This window comes from Ctenopharyngodon idella, chromosome 19 (assembly GCF_019924925.1).
Source record: "Ctenopharyngodon idella isolate HZGC_01 chromosome 19, HZGC01, whole genome shotgun sequence".
NCBI lineage: Eukaryota > Metazoa > Chordata > Actinopteri > Cypriniformes > Xenocyprididae > Ctenopharyngodon > Ctenopharyngodon idella.
The window spans coordinates 6,166,737-6,184,366 of record NC_067238.1 but is presented as its reverse complement, the minus strand read 5'-3'; the positions used below and the strand labels follow the sequence as shown (position 1 = coordinate 6,184,366).

Here is a 17,630-nt window from a genome sequence, read left to right as displayed (position 1 = left end):
ATATGTTTAAGGCTACTTCTGGCGATTAGTTCATATCTTTGGCAGCAATTTTGAGGTTGTTTCTGTTTAAAACAAAAAGAGTGACTTCATTATCTGCCAGGGGCGTTCTGGAATGCCCTTTGAAATGCAAAGCTGGGCAGAGAGAGTGTCCTGGAGATAGTTTCTGTGGGGCCTGCTGTGATTTGCACTTTGAGAGGTGTCTGCAAGTCTGAGTTTCCTGATAAAGTTTATGGATTTATACCTCACAGTCAAAAAGGTGTTGCTTGGCCATCTGGTCTGAGAAGTCTGTGGGACAAAAAGGGGTCCCTTTGTTGATTGGCTCTGTTATTACAGTCAATGGTCTCCAAATGGCAGCCTTGGGAGAGAGCCTTCTCTGGTCAGCCATTTTAATTCCATGGTTCACGAATGGCTTGGTGGGGGTTGACTCTTTGATCTTTGGGAATGTGGTGCCGTGTTCATGGATAATCCTACAGTATTTGTTGAACAGTAACAGTTAGTCCCAATCCTCAAATCTGACTGGATGAGAGGCTTTCTAAGACTGCTGATATTCCACCAGTATCAGCAGCATTGCATGTCTTGATAGGCTGCCAGTCAGTGCAGGTTACATTGTTATGCCACTAGGTCATAGCAAGGGACTGTCTTTGAGTGAGTCATTAAACTGTTCATTCAACTAATACGTTCAAAAACGATGATTAATTGATTGTTTCATTAATGAAACAAGGTTTTAGAATTATTTTATCTTTGACCACCACTTTAAAAGGCTTAACCGACCAGCACTGCGTTGCCGCAAAAAGTCACCTTTATTTATATAGCGCTTTTTACAATACAGATTGTTTCAAAGTAGCTTTTCATTGGTAGCAGGAAAAGTATGCTACAAAGTTTGTTTCTGCAGTACAGCAGCTTTAGAAGAAAATAGTGTTATTGTCCAGTTTAAGTAAGCTTAGTGTTGATTCATTTCCGATGTAAAAATCATTAGTTATTAATTTAGTTCATTTACTTATACAGCAGCTCTGGAGAAAACAGTGATGTCACCAGCTCAGTTCAGTTCTCATACAATAGTGTCAATGCAATCAGATCAACAATATTGCTGAATATCAACTGTCCCCAACTAAGAAAGCTAGAGGTGACAGTGGCAAGGAACACAAGTTCATCAGAAAGAAAACCTTGGGAGAAACCAGGTTCTGTCGGGGGGTCAGTTCTCCTCTGGCCAACAAATGAACACTGTATGATTATGATTTAGGCGGCATCAGAAGTCAGATTGGGATCGGAGCCAATCTAGGGACATTCAAAATATTTAATCCAGTTCCATCTGGTTGAAGATCAGATTCATCATGCCGGTATGGAGACGGGTTTTGCTGAGGATCTGTGCCACTGGCTGTCTTGTTGATGGGTCCTACACAGGGGATTGACTAGTTTGAATTAACCTTGGGGATAAGGATGAGATGGACAGACTAAAAAGAAAAAGGATCTACTGCCTGCAGTTGATTTTTATATTCTAGGTATTATCAACTGGGCAGAATTTTGAGATCGCAATAGACGTGAAGGGATATAATGCGTTAAGAGCTCGCTCAAGTACAGAGAAGCTAAACCTTTTAGTGCTTTGAAAGTAATTAGAAATTTTTTAAAAAATGTATACAGTGTTTAATAGATAGCCAATGTAGTGTTGACAGAACCGGGCTAACAAACCACTTTCAGAACTATCACTTCTGCCACTAAAGATGCTTTATAAATAATCTTCCTGATCAGTTTCATCTTCTTAGCATACCAGATAGCTTAGAAGAACTCAATGTTGCAACAGAAACTACTGACTCTCTTTTTCAGCACATTAGACAGACTTGTTCATTTGCACAAGAAAATTAAGGAAAATAGTCCAACACTGTGGTACAACGAGCATACTCGGGCCCTTAAGAGAGCAGCCAGAAAAATGGAGCGCAGCTGGAAGAAAATAAAACTAGAGGTTTTTCGCAGAAAGGCCTTAAAAACTGCTAGGTCTGCTTATTTTTCAACTATCTTAGAAGAAAACAAACACAACCCTAGGTATTTATTTGATACAGTGGCTAAATTAATGAGAAATAAAGCTTCATGACTTCATGAACTTCTTTACCTGGAAGATTGATAATATTAGAGAGAAAATTATAACCATGCAACCGTCTACTACAGTATCGCATCAGACAGTGCATTGTAGCATCCCTGAAGAAAAATTCCATTCATTCGTTGCTATAGGAGAGGAAGAATTGTCTAAACTCGTTAAATCATCAAAATCTACGTATATTAGACCCTATTGAAGGGTCTAACTTAAGCTATTGAAATAGATGCTTCCAGAGGTCATAGATCCTCTTCTTAATATCATTAATTCATCTTTGTCACTAGGATATGTACTGAAAACCTCTTAATGTCATAGAGATGTCATACTGATCACAAGTTCAGTGTGGAGTACCACAAGGCTCAGTACTAAGACAGTTGCTTTTCACTCTGTACATGCTACCCTTGGGAGAAATCATTGATGATACTCAGCTTTGTATTTCTTCGCGCCCTGACGAAACTTACCAATTCACAAAATTACTAAATTCAGAAAAAAACTGAGATTCTAATTATTGGACCAAAAACCTCTGCACGTAATAACCTAGAATACTATCTAACACGACAGATGGCTGCTCTGTTAAGTCTTCGTCGTCAGTTAGGAACCTGGGTGTGCTCTTTGATACCAATCTTTCATTTGAAAGCCACATTTCTAGCATCTGTAAAACCACATTCTTCCATCTTAAAAATATATCTAAACTACGACATATGCTCTCAATGACAAATGCAGAACAGTTAGTTCATGCGTTCATGACCTCAAGGCTAGATTATTGTAATGCTCTACTGGGTGGTTGCCCTGCACCAGTGTTAATTTTGACAGCAAATTTTAATTTAGTTTTAGTCTTTTAGACTTTGTTTTAGTTTTTAGTCTTTTGATAGTCTAACTTATGTTCACTTAAGACAACCAACTGTACTTTACTCGCCAAAGCATACGGTTTTTGACCGTTTAAGTGCAAAAAGACACGAAAGAGCTCAATTCAATACTTGTCAGGGATTGACACATTTATCATTGAGGTACTATTATAGTTTTTGTTTAAAATTTATTAGATTTGATTTTTAGTTTTTCTGCTTTCATTGTAATTTTAGGTAAGTTTTTAGTAATTTTTGTGTTTGTCTTTTAGTTTTTGCTTTTAAATTTCTATAGTTTAATTTATTTCTGTTTTAGTTATTTTAGTACATCAGGTTAAGCTAAAGCTTAGAAACTAGATGAAAGAATAAGTTAACTGAAATAAATAAATATATGAAAAAAGTAAACATTTATTTCAAGTAATGAAGATTTTTTTAAATTTTTTTTTAAAATAGTTTTAGGTTTAGTTAACTAGTTAACCCTTATACTTGTAAAAATATTGAATAATGTCAAATAATGTTTTAAGTCTTTCCTTCCTGTGACAGAAGATACAGTAGTTTATTATAAATTAAATAGAAATTAAAGTAAATTAAATACAGTTTGTGTAAACAAAATAACAATAATGACCAGGAAAAAATAATTATAAACCATACCAAAATACACTGACTCTTATAGTGAAATGTCTGCAGTCTGCACTGTAGGCTGCTCATTTAAGTTCAGATGAGGGAGATAAAATATGCGTTCTTACAACCGTCTAAAACATATTACCATATAAACATTGTGTAGTAAACATTGTCATAATTCATCAACATTAGCTTATAAGCAATCGCTTGGCATAAATGTGCGCTATTCATTAATTGCGAAGCAGTCTGAAGTGCTGCCGCGTGAGCCTGTAGAGCGCGCAACAGCGCCGCGTTTTCCCATGGTTAGATCAGCACGTTACACCTCAAATGTGCGCATCTTCCACACAGGACAGCAGACTTGATTGGATATCTTCCCAAATAGTCCCTCTCTTTCATTTTTGTCTGGTTTTTATTCGCTGACGAAAATTAGAGTGGATTTTTGTCATAGTTTTAGTCATTCAAAACGCATTTTTATTTAGTCATCGTCTTGTTTTCGCCAGTGAAAAAATGCAGCAGCTCGAGTTCTTACTAGAACCAGGAAGTTTGACCATATTAGCCCGGTTCTGTCAACACTGCATTGGCTCCCTATTAAACATTGTAAAGATTTTAAAATCTTGCTAATTACTTACAAAGCACTAAATGGTTTAGCTCCCCAGTACCTGAGTGAGCTCTTAACGCATTATAGTCCTACACGTCTATTGCGATCTCAAAATTCTGGCCAGTTGATAATACATAGAATATCAAAATCAACTGCACGTGGTAGATCCTTTTCCTGTTTGGCACCTAAACTTTGGAACAGTCTTCCTAGCATTGTTCGGGAAGCAGACACACTCTGTCAGTTTAAATCTAGACTAAAAACACCTCTTTAACCTGGCATACACATAACACATTATCAATTTATATTTTCACATCCGTTAAAGGATTAAGCTGCATAACTTAGGTCAGCTGGAAACGGGAGTACTTCCTATAACACCCGATGTACTCGTTACATCATAAGAAGAATGGCATCTACTAGGGCTAGGCGATATGACCAAAATCTTATATCATGATTATGAGTAATTTTATATCACGATATAGTTATTTTTGCTTTAAATGAGATTATGATGTCAAAATTTTCCATATCATTGAAATTTCATAATTATCATCAATTGATGAAAATTAAAAGCTTACTGAAGACAAATAAACTGTGATAAGGAAAGAGAAAAGAAAACAAACTACAATAGAACAAAGACAGACGAAATAGACCTACATGAAAAAACTTCAAGCACTAGAAAATGTATAAAGTAATCAAAGGTATAAAAAACTGCATAGTCTTTACTGTGTAAATTAATACTATATTAATATATATATTAATACTTTTATTCTTATTAAAGTTACAAAAGCAAGCAGTGAGAGATTTTCTCTTTTTTTGTTGTTATTTGATTAGCATTAATAATGACAGCAGGTAAATTTGGGTGCTGTCCTTTTAAGACTGACTGCACCGATCCATTATACTCAAGCCTTGTCTTTCTCAACTGTACCTTCACTTAAGACATAAATGGCTCTGTTTACTTGCAAATACGTCGTCACTTTGACACATAGGTATGTGTATTTACACGTTCAAGCCCAATTAGGCATCAAAAAGTACTCCGTTCAGTCCTCACGCGAGTTCCTTTTCAGGATATATTCCGCTTATAACTCTTTTAACATGAAGCATGTCCTGCTCTTAATATTCTCATTCATGCATTTAATCACTCTGAAGCGTCAATAGTGCAATATATTTACATACTACGATATATACGACATAGCAAAATCTCTAACGATAGACATTTTATTTCGTGGTAATGATATATATCATCATATTGCACAGCCCTAGCATCTACGCTAATATTAGTCTCTCTGTTTATCCTGAGGTTTACCGTAGTCAGCCAGATCCTGGCCGTATCCAGATCAGATGGAGGACCTGTGTCTAGACACGACCACAACGCAGCCCTGAAATGTCAGCTAGATTTTGTCTCAACTAGACTCTCACCTGTGAAGGCCTCATCAACACGACAGCCAGTGGCACAGACCCTTAACAAAACAGTTTCCATGCAAGGGTGATGAATCCGATCGAACCAGTTGGAACTGAATTAAATATTTTGACTGTTCCGATCCCAATCTGACTTAAGACCTGTAATGCTGCCTGTATCATAATCATGCACTGTTCGTTGTTGGCCAGAGGAGAACTGGCCACTGTATGATTTTGGCCACGATTTGGTTGTCTGAGACCATAAACCATAAACATATATACTGGCCATGATAATAATTATACATACATTAACCACTTGCTCCATTTCTGCAAATCCGTTTTTGTGAATGAATGACTGTTTCTAACTGTTGCTTTTGCTTTCGGCAACAGCCGCTTGCACCACCTGCTGATGAGTCGACTAACAGCAGATAGAGATATGCATCGGCACTCTACTGCTTTTCCTGCAGTTCAGTTTCCTGTGAAATTTGAACCACTGAATTTGTGGAAGCGAATTTGTAAAGCGAAATAAAATGGACCGAAAATTGCCTGTCAAATATAGGTTGTTTTTTAATCAGAATTAATATCTAGGAAATAAATCTGAAAGGTGAGTATAATTTATTGAATTTGTTTGTGAAATGTTTTAAATTTAATTATTCACAGCTTAAATATAAGACCATGTTGAATTTCAGCCCATAAAAATGCAAGCCCTAAAAATACAATGCATTAAAATGCAATGCACATTTTTCAATTAGTGCAATTCAACAAGCTTTTTTGTTTCAAACACAACTGGCATTCATTTTCTCAAAGAACTCAATTCGGCACTCATGCTCTGTTTTCTCTGCTAAGTGCATATCCAAAGTGTGCGCACAAAAAGCTACCTCTTACACTGTGCGTAAATACTTAACTGAATTTTCTTTTGCATCTTCTTGCACCTGAATGGACAATAACACACAAAATTGTCAAAATATACTTGTAAACAGAGTCCGTTTTATCTAAGTGAACATAAACAGTTGGAAAAAGAAAAGGCATGTGTAACATACTGGATCCGTGCATTAGGTCTTAAATTGACAGCAGCCTTAATATACAGTACCTGCTGCTGCTGCCTGTGTCATTAATGTTAATCAAAGGACAAAAGAAAAAGAAAATCAATCACTGATCTTGACTGAATAACTTTTATAACTTTAATAAGGATTAATCTATATTTTATTAGTGTTTTTACATTTGAATTAATTTTTTTTTTTTTTTTTTTTTGTACCTGAACTTTCACTTGTACTAATGTGCTACTGCTAATTTGTTTATTTGTTCTTATTTTATTACTGTCAGTCTACTTGTGTTTAATAATGTTTGAAATTTATATTGGTCAAGTTAGTCTAGTTCTAGTGGTATTTTTTTGTTTTTGTTAAAACCATAGGCAAAAGTTCCTCAGAAGTGTTCCTGTGTTTGTTCATGGTATTCAGCTGCAACAGAATGTTTTGCAAAAAGGCCCTGAATAAATGTTTTATCTAAATGTTAGACTTATTTATTTTATTTTTATTTTTTTTATCTTATTGGAATCAAAACTGGGAATCACTTAGAATCAGAATCGCTAAAGTTCTAATGATACCCAACACTAGTGACCATCCAGTATATATTTGAGTAATTTAATATCATAAATGTGCAACTTGTCGATGAATAGCTAAAATGAACTAACTAGTCGACTGGAAAACTCTTTAGTCGGGGACAGCCGTAGAGATGAAATAAGAAAACGTGGTCACAGAAGACACATTTGAAGTGCATGTAAATACCAAGTGGAATTGTTTAACTATCACGACTAATGTCAATCTGCATCACACATTTCTGTACTGCAGTTTTTCTTGGCAGTTGGTTTAGTCATTGCCTTTAGTGATTTTATCATTGCATTGACTGCACATTTCACACTGCAGTTTTATTTATTTATTTATTTATTTTTTATTATTATTATAATTTACAGTATGTTGTAGTTATTGAATTGTTGCTCATGTGCTTTCAGGCTGCAGAAGCGTTCATGGTCCGTCTGTTTTCCGATGCCAACCTCTGTGCTATTCATGCCAAGAGGGTGACGTTGTTTCCACGTGACATACAGCTTGCCCGGCGAATCAGAGGTGTTGAACATATGTAAAGTTGAATGTTGTTTTTTTTTTTTTGTTTTTTTTTTGGATTTGATGAATTTCCTTTTCAGACTTGGAAAAGTAAGGACACTTTCTATATTTCCTGGCATGTAATCTTTTATTTCAGACCTCAAATCAGATGTTAAAACAGTTGCATATATGCAGCCAAAGAAACCTAATGTTTGTATCAACTGGAAGTCTATTGGTGACAAATGAACTCATTTTTAAACTTTTTTTTTTTTTTTTTTAGAATTGTGATATAAACATTTTATTCTGTGTTGTAAAGTTACAAAGATTGTGTTCTTTTTCTGAAGATGTTTATAGTTAATAAATAGATGTTTTGTAGTATTGCTGATTATTCAAATGTTTGGGGGTGGGTGTGGCGGCGTCCTTTTGAGAAGCTTTTATTTAAGTTTTTTAACATGGATTGCTTATTGCCTGCTAAATTGTTGCATAAATTAGTTGGGCTTTGATATCCTCACACTCCCAAGTACCACATTATCAGAAGTTAATTATACAACAGTTAGGCCTGATTTCACAGACAGGGCTTAGATTAAAGGAACACTCCACTTTTTTTGAAAATAGGCTCATTTTCCAACTCCCCTAGAGTTAAACAGTTGAGTTTTACCGTTTTCGAATCCATTCAGCCGATCTCCGGGTCTGGCTGTACCACTTTTAACATAGCTTAGCATAGTTCATTGAATCGGATTAGACCGTTAGCATCTTGTTAAAAAATGACCAAAGAGTTTCAATATTTTTCCCATTTAAAACTTGACCCTTCTGTAGTTACATCGTGTACTAAGACCGACGGAAAATGAAAAGTTGTGATTTTCTAGGCCGATATGGCTAGGAACTATACTCCCATTCCGGCGTAATAATCAAGGAACTTTGCTGCCGTACCATGGCTGCAGCAGGCGCAATGATATTACGCAGCGCCTGTGACCCCCTGCTTGCACAGGGAGCGTGCCTTGCAACCATGCAGACATTTGTGAGAGGCGTTGTGAACCAGTCTCCTGGGCGTACTTGTTGGAAGATCTGCTTCAAAGTGATCATTCTGAATGAGCGCTTTATCAGGGGACTGTTCAGATGTTTGAGATCGAGGATGGGTCTCAGACCACCATCCTTTTTGGGAACAAGGAAGTACCTGCTGTAGAAGCCTGACTCGCTCAGTGCTGGGGGAACCACTTTTATGGCTCCTTTTGTCAGAGAGTAAGTCTCGTAGATCAAGCGAAGAGATGATATCTGCGTCGCTGAAGGAGAATGAATCGATTTGCCATGGTGGGACGGCCGCTTATATAGCCTGATACCCCGCCCCTTTTGGCGGGCTCGCTCACCATTGGCTCGCGCGATTCCGCGCTGTCATTGGTTCGTTTACTTTAACTTCACGAACCAACGGCCGTGCATTTAACACTGCGTGACTATAAAGGCTTCAGAATTGGAGAAAAGGGAGAACCACAACTATCTTTTTTTTTTTTTTTTTTTTTTACTTGGCTCTACAGAAAACTGTTTGCATTAACAACAGTTAAACAAAAATGTAAATTAATCGCAACTGTTTATTAAGATTATCTTTTTGCGGCCATTGTTTTTATCTACAAATATAATTGATGCAAAGATAACAGGGTGTAAATGTAAAATATGTTGTGACAGTATTGATGGAACAAGTTGATGTAGGTAAGTGAAAATATGCACAGAACTGAGAAAATAGTATTTATGGAGATAAATTGTAGTCTGTGTCTCACAGGGCAAACGTGAATGTTTATGGGATATTTTATGCAAACAACTCTCTAATCATAGTTTTTCCTGTAGTTGTAAGCGTTTATTTAGGTAGTCTATTCTCAGGGATGCATACACATTTTTCTGATCAAGGTAGGCTACAGGTTTCCAGTTCATAGTTATAATCGTTTTAAGCTATTTTTTATGCCTATCTCAGTTAAAATGTTACACAACAAGTGTATGTAATACGAATATTTTTAAAAGATTAAATATTTATTGATGGGTGTGGATGCATAGTTAACTATGGAAGCCTGTTTCTGCCACAGTTGAGTAAAAAATATTTCAGTTGAGTGAAAAATAATTCTGTAAGTCATAACGAGAAAGTTTCTCATAATTATGACCTAGTATCTCATTATACTGATAAAGTTTCTCGTAATTATGACATAGTATCTCATAATAATAGGAAACTCTCATTATAATAAGTTAATATTTGGGGAAAAAATCTCATAATTACTGATTTTCTCATAATAATGACTTATTTTCTCATAATTTATCTTGTAATAATGAGAAACCTCATAATAACGAGAAACTTTCTCATAGTAATGACTTAGCATCTCATAATGAGAAAATTTCTTGTAAACATTCATTTGTATTTTTGTGTATGAACAAGAAACAGAATGGTGATCCATGGATTTCAAACAGAAATGGAATGATAAGACAGCACACCTACATATCCAAGTCTGTTAAAGAACGCTACTTCTGGAAGGCTGTGTACAAGCATCTGCTAAACATATTTTCAAGCGTGTTTTGCAGAACATGCCATGTTTGCTGTGTTCTCGTATTTACACGGCTTTGACCAGCGGATGTCGATAGCGTGCCACGCCCTTCTGGTCCGCTGCTTTGCATACAAGTAATAATTACGAGGGAAAAAAAATTATTGCGTGTAAATAACAATTTGAGTAAGTTTCTCATTATTATGAGAAACTATAAATCATTATTACGAGAAAGTTTCTCATAATATCAAGAAACTAAGTCAAAACTTCATTATGAGATACTAAGTCATAATTACAAGAAAGGTTTTCATTATTATGACAGTATCTCATTATATTGAGAAAATGTCTCATAATAATGACTAAGTCATAATTATAAGAAAGTTTCTCATTATTATGACCTATTAGGGCCAGATTTACTAACAGCTTGCGTCAGTGCAAACCCTCTTTTGGCGTTAAACTACTGTCGGGATTTACTAAAGACACGCAGTGCAAAATTAGCGCTGAAAAGGCATGGACTGAGTTGTTTTTGCGGCTGGCCTTATTGCATTTGTAGAAGTTTCCTCAAAACTTGCCACTCCCTTTGGCGCATTTGTGGAATTGTGCTCTCATGGCAATTTGCCTCGGTTAGTAAATCTGGTCCAAAGAATCATATTTTTTACTCAATTGTGGCGGAAACGGGCTTCCATAGTTAACTGATGTGTTTGTAATGTCTTACCTTGTTTTTACAGACTGTTTTTCTATATTTTATTTTAATAAAATATTTAGATGGAAAATATTTATATTTAGGTCTAGGCTACATACATGAATATTTTAGGCATAATTGGTTGAGGAATATAACATTGTGTGTGTACGCACCATGACGTGTTCAAGACAATTTTTTTCTTTGGACAGTAAAGTGCATTTCTTTCATTCACCTGACTCAAACATGTGTGCGTTTCAAATGCCATTGTCTCATGTAATAGTAATATAGATCTTAGTAGTATTTTAAGTAATATAATAGTTTTTTAGTAGATTCTCTCCACTGGCGTCAGGTGAAACCGAAAGTGTCTATGCACACACTTGATCAGAAATCCAAAATTTTGGCCATATGCAACTAGCCCATTTTGCCCATGCTTATTTTGGACCATTCTGCTATAACAGGGGTGACCAGTCCTATATCTGGAGGCCCACTGTCCTACAGAGTTTAGCTCCAACCCCAGAATCACACCTTATTAGGCATACTAGAAACTTCTAGGCAGGTGTGTTGAGGCAAGACATCTGTGCTATTGAGGCCATGCAGAACAGTAAACAGAAGATGCAGAGAAGAAGAAAGGTGGTGTTAGCTGCGTTTGGAAAGTTACTTGCAGTTTTGGACGGATGAGTTTACAGAACTTTGTTGGGAGACAGAGTTTTCTGGATTATTCATTAAATATAATGAATAATTGTGTGTCTGATTGGTCCAGACGCTACAATAACTTTCAGTACAATGTATCTGTGTTTCAGTGTCCGAAATTGACAGGGGCAGTTGTGGTTAGAGAGTTGGACTTGTAACCTGAAGGTCCTGGGTTCGAGTCTCAGTACCGGCAGGAAATGTAGGTGGCTGCCCACTGCTCCAGGTGTGTGTTCACAGTGTGTGTTAAATACTCACTGCTGTGTGTGTACACTTGGATGGGTGAAATGCAGTGCACAAATTCCGAGTATGGGACACCATACTTGGCTACACGTCACATAAAAAAAAAACACATCACATTTACCTCAGAAAACCCATTCAATGTCCAAAAACTCGTTAGTCAGTTAGAAAGATGAACTTAGAGAGGAACATTTTGCTAAACTGTATGCACTAAATTGCATATTCATTGTATTTTACTTCTCCTGTTCTTCAATATTTAATGTTTGAATAAATCTGTTTTATGACAGCCATAATTTAAATGTTTATATATATAAAAAAAAAAAGAGTAGAAACATAATTGTCATTAAAAATGTATTATAACGTTATTATGAAAACTTCCTTGTGTAATTTAAATGTAAGTAGTCTACAAATCTATTAACTGTAACCAGTAGCCTATAGTTTACACCATTAGTTGAGATTGTGTGAGGAAATTTGCTATGTACTGTACCTGACAGGCCTCAAATTAATCCATATTGAATCAAATTTAATCTAATCGGATTGTGAAATGTGTGTCAATGTCCAGACATCAGTGTTAATAAATTAAATAATTTTTTTACTTGAAGCAAACATTGTCTTTTCCCTTTATTTTCTTGTCAGAGTGCACCAGAATGCTTCGTTTACATGTTAAAGACACAATTTTCTCATGGGGAGGATGCCACCAGACACCCCTACAAGAATTTAATTTGGAAACATGTCACCTTTTTCACCCCTTCTGAGTTTGCAGGGGGTTACATAACCAAGGTTACGTTAGGTAACCGGAGACGTTCCCTTTTGAGTCGGTCTCTCGACACTGCGTCACCAAAGGTGGCGCTATGGGGACCTATACAATCCCGCCGTGTTAATAGCAAAGGGCCAGATCGGCTGCAAGCCAAGCCGTTGACCTCAGCTAAAAGTACTTCATGCAACGGAGCATGGGCTACTGCAAATACATTGCAGAGTAAAGGACACTGGTCTGCATCCTGGATTAACCATACACTCACTGCCAGCATTCATGTCGCGTTTGTCTCCAGACTGCATCAATAGCAGCCATTCAGCGCCCCAGGCGCATGGATACGCGGCGGCACTATCACCTAGCAGCGTTCAAATCGGGACATGAGACATCCACAACATGAGGCTGAGCACTGTCACAGTGTGCTGGTGACCAAATAACGTATGCGTAAGTAAGCAGACACTATGCATAATGTTGCAATTGGTGGCAAACCTGACTATGTTGTGCAGTTAATGGTGGAGGTCGTGCCAACGACTAGTACTGATGTCCACTGCAGCGGTGACACCAGTGCTGTCATGAACATAATACAAGCGTGGTAAACACCGTGTAGACAAATCACAAAGGCAGCAGTAGTACTGGTGCCAATCACCCAGTCATTATTTAGTCGATTTAGTCGAACACTGCCAGCTCAGTGGCTGCAACAGCTTAAGACAAATGCTGAACATTGATTCAGTTAGCTTGATTCCCGCACAGACAATACGTGTTGCAACAGGAACATCCATGTTATAAATTTTACTGTATAGGCCATAGAAACATGCATAGGTGCCTCATAGCCCACCTGGCATAGGTTTTCCACAAAGGTTATTACCTGTGTGGGAGAAAACACAAATGAAGATGGATCCCATGTCTGTGCTTTTACACCATGAATGTGTACAACAGCAATGCGCATAAAATAACCCACAAGGGTGACATTCACGCAGAAAGGCAGCAGTGTCTGCGCCTGTAACGTCAGACTGCGAATGGCTAAACTACCTAGTTGAACACCACTTAGCAGGGGCGTCAACAACTGTTGTAATAGTCACATGACCTATCTGACACCACTCTCGATGTCCGTTCACGTAGATATAATCCTCTTGCAAGTGTGGAAACTTTAAAATCACTGAACTGATCAGAGTGCCCAGCACGAGATGATCATGCAGAAGGCCGAGGGCTGATCAGCCTTCTTGTGCCACTCAAAATTCTCATCGACAGTGCTCTATGTCTGGCGACTGTGAATATGAAGGTGTCATGCTGTTATAGCGGTATACTTAAAACAGGGAGGGCATACTGTCGCTGTCCAAGCACTCTTGCAAAAGACAATGCCACTGACAGGGGCTGTCTGACCAAAAAGAGATACACTTCAGGCACACTGATATAATCCAGCTGCACAATGAAACGATCCTGACACACAGGCCATTATTGCTTCTGATGCCCACAACGAGTGAGGGAGGTAAGAACAGACATAAGAGAGCTGACAGTCTCGCTATCTTCATCATGTTAGTGAGAGCAGTGCAAAACACTCTGCCAAGCCGCAGCCATCAGCCTGTGAGCTTACTGAAAACACTTAAAGGTAGAAACTTCTCGGCTTGAAATAAGCAGAGGTAAGTTATAAACTGTAAACGCCCCTGTGAAATGCGAGCTCGCATCACAACGAGACTCAATTGTCTTTTTACTCTGGTTTTAGGACTTTTGCGAAGAAAATAAGATGGATTTATACACTCTCTGAATGGACTATGATGAGTCGATCATTCAGAACGCGCGCTCCACTCATGTAAAGGGGAGATAGCCACGCTCAGCATTCATAGTTCGTTCATTGGAAGGGCCTGCAGCATCTGCCTAACTTCGGCTGGGTACCGGACCTAGTTGAAACACCAGAATCAAGCTGGCAGAGGGCCAATACGGTGTCATGAACACCGTCCAACTACACACAGTCGAGCAACGCTGGATTAATGAAATGCAGAGCGTGGAATAATAAGCAACAAACGTATTGGTGAATACACATTAAACCAGGTGCACGTTCAACGTTTTGCTACGGTTTCCGGGTTGAACAACATGTTTCCTGGAAACGGTGTGCAACAGGGTTTGAGATACGTTTTCTCTTGTTTGGTGGGTGTGTCAAAAATTTCAGCCCAATCAGCAGCAGCATGTATATAAACCACACGGTATTAAAGAGACTCGCAAATGGGTCCCACAATGGGTCCAAGTAAAGTCGCTTACAAATGTGTCCACAGCAAGCTCGGTATACGCAACAATTGAAGATATTAGAAGACATGTTTGTCGTAAGAGTTTTATAGTAAAAATTCTTCAAAAAGAACACAAAGAACGGCCTTCTCAGCTGCCATAGTTGCAACTCTTGCGTCATCAGAACAGGGTGTTCAACGCACCACCGTTTCCGTTTAAAAAATGTTTTGCAACGTTTTGTTGGGGCTGAAAGCAGCCCAGCTCTTACGATTGCTACAGTCATAGCGCTTTAGTAATAATAGAAAACAGAAGGCTGTGTTGTAAAAGCATCAGTTTGCATATGCCGTTGCTAATCGTATGAGCAGTGGCGCTGCATATCGGTCTATACGACCTAGTTGAGACATGGCCAGAGAGGGGCGTGGCCACGAAGCCTTTCAGACATCCAATGGCTGCTCAGTCGTCTTCCCCTGCACAGAGAGACATGCAGTGCCAAAAAGGGAATTTCCTGGTTGTAAAACCTGTCTACAGCTGTCACGCTGATAGACAGGATAGACGCCGAAGATACCGGGCTAAGGTTACACCAATCATAGAGTAGAACAATAACCAATAGCGTCGCGGCTAGGAGTGTTCACAGCTGATAGGCAGAGCCAGGCCAATGAGCTGCCAGCTCAAGTCCACCAAAATTTGCATACCAGATAGAATAGTAGGCTGCGTTGAATAATACAGGGCAGCACACAACAGAAATTGTATGTCAGTGTGCTGTTGTATTATATCAAGAAAATGCAATTACCCTGCCTCCTTGTTTAGATTTTGGAAGTCTGTTGCTACACATTTGGCCAATGAATTAAAAATTAGGCATTGCTTACAATATTATTATTATTTATTTTTGTTTGTTTTTAAGAAATGTATTATACTGTATGGCCAGAGATGTACAGTTATTGTTGGATATGTGTGTGTGGTTCTATGTGTGTGCGCTCAAGGACACAGAGAACTGTGGTTCTACTCCTAGAACCTTATAAGGACATCAGCCATCTTGGCTGAGTTTACTGGAGTTCAAGGACACAAAAGCCAGACAGCTTGCACCTGCGAGGCCTTGAGAAGGATCTGGAAACTTTGGGAAAGTTACAACGTACGTCAATCAAGAAGATAACCCAACGTCTGCAATAAACAGCAGGAGTATAAAAGACTGATGAGTTGATTGCCTCTTCGGATACTGATACGTCAGTATACCCCCGACGCCTAGAAGCCCAGAGCTGAGGACAAGAAACCCCAAGCTGAAGATGGGAAGCCCAGAGCTGACTACACCTTTGACTCAAAAGAGTGATTACTGTATTTTATACCTTAATGATGAAGTTTTATTTGCCTTTACATTTTTGTTTATTATAAAAAGAAAAGTAACCAATTAAAAGAAATTTAATAGATTACAAAAGCTGCCTACCTTGGCTTGATTTATAGTGTTTTAAGACTTTGAACAAGAACGTACCACAGAGGAGTCTTCTGACCATATTGTAAGTAATTTTAAATGCTTATAATTTAGGCCAGACTCGACTTACTTTACCTAACCTGAGAATAATAAATAATAAGGTTAAAGGTGTTAAGATCAAAATACACACCGAAAAACAGTGCGCAAAAGCAAAGTAACAACCGTGTACAGATGTAGTCAATAGAAAGACTAGCAGGTTTTGACGAATACAGGGCACCATAATAACAGATATCACATATCATTGTGTGCAAAAGTACCGACATTCCAGTGACACTCGGAGGCCATATAACAGGTACCGACTGCAGCTCTGCGCTGCTTTGAGGCAGGGCAAGTAACGCAATATTGTTCCTGAAGGACTGGGTAAGAGGAATGCAGATGCTAGTCGGCATGATCTCATCACTGGGGTCCACGAGGTCCACTGCTGTTATTGAGGGCAGATGGACTCACGCAGCTCCTGAAAGGGTATAATCCAGGCAGAAGTGCCGTGGTCCAGAGGCACTTTTCTGAGGAAAATTATCATACTCACCGGAACGCTTCAGGTTGGAGCAACAATCCTAGGCACCATCCTAGGCACTGAGCGTACATCAACAGCTATCAGCTGAGATGGCTTCTTGTAGCTGAAGGAAAAGATTCTGAGGCAATGGCGTTCAGCACTGCCCTATAATGCTGGGGAGCCCGCCTTTATTTCGCTTGAACGCCATTGGCGGGTGATTTCATAAGGCTTCAGTAGATTCGAGGAAGGAGGGTATAACCCCATATCGCCACCTTCGGTGACGCAGTGTCAAGAGACCGACTCGAAAGGGAACCTGTTGTAGGAGACTCCCAAAACAATATTAAAAACCTTTAAAAAGGCATAACAGCAGCACTTTAATATTAAATCATAGTGAGGCCAAAGAGCATAGAAGCCAAGAGGCGAAACTCTGTTGCTTTTTTGGTAACAGCCATTAGGTGGCGCTTCGGTAGCGCGGCCGCCATTCTGGGGTGAAAATGCCAACTGGACAACAGAATCCAGCACATCTTTTATGCACCCAAAATCGGTGAATCTCAGCCAAATCAGAAGCGCAATAAGAAAATTCCTCAAATTAAGTCATCAGTAAATTTTGACACCTACAGTAAATGTTGTATTGTCTTATATATGCTTTATGTTATCAGTTGTGGAATTCAACCATTAAGTACACATTTGAGGTAACATAGTTAGCCTACTTTATTGAGTAGCCTATTTCTATTTAATGCAACTTTACACATTTACTATTAATAGTAAATTTATGAATTAATAAAGTTAAGATCATCATGTTTGTAGCGTGATCCAGGGGATTAAAATGTAAAATACATATTTCAGGAAGTAATGGTAGTAATACTAGTACTATATAGTTACTATTACTCCACTAGGTCTGAAATATATATTGCACGTTTTAATCC

The 17,630-nt window shown here is 38.2% G+C and overlaps 2 protein-coding genes across 2 annotated transcripts in view; one reads left to right on the top strand and one right to left on the bottom strand.

Moving 5' to 3' along the window:
* LOC127501101 (histone H3-like centromeric protein A) overlaps window positions 1-8,013 on the top strand; it is a 34,424-nt gene extending 26,411 nt beyond the window's left edge. Inside the window, exon 5 of the mRNA XM_051872902.1 lies at window positions 7,548-8,013. Coding sequence (XP_051728862.1) covers window positions 7,548-7,676 — 129 coding nt within the window. The 3' untranslated portion in view covers window positions 7,677-8,013. The remainder of the gene's footprint in view (window positions 1-7,547) is intronic.
* The window catches only part of LOC127501090 (uncharacterized), a 279,778-nt gene that overhangs the window by 115,870 nt on the left and 146,278 nt on the right, over window positions 1-17,630 (bottom strand). The gene's annotated exons all lie outside the window — the stretch shown is intronic.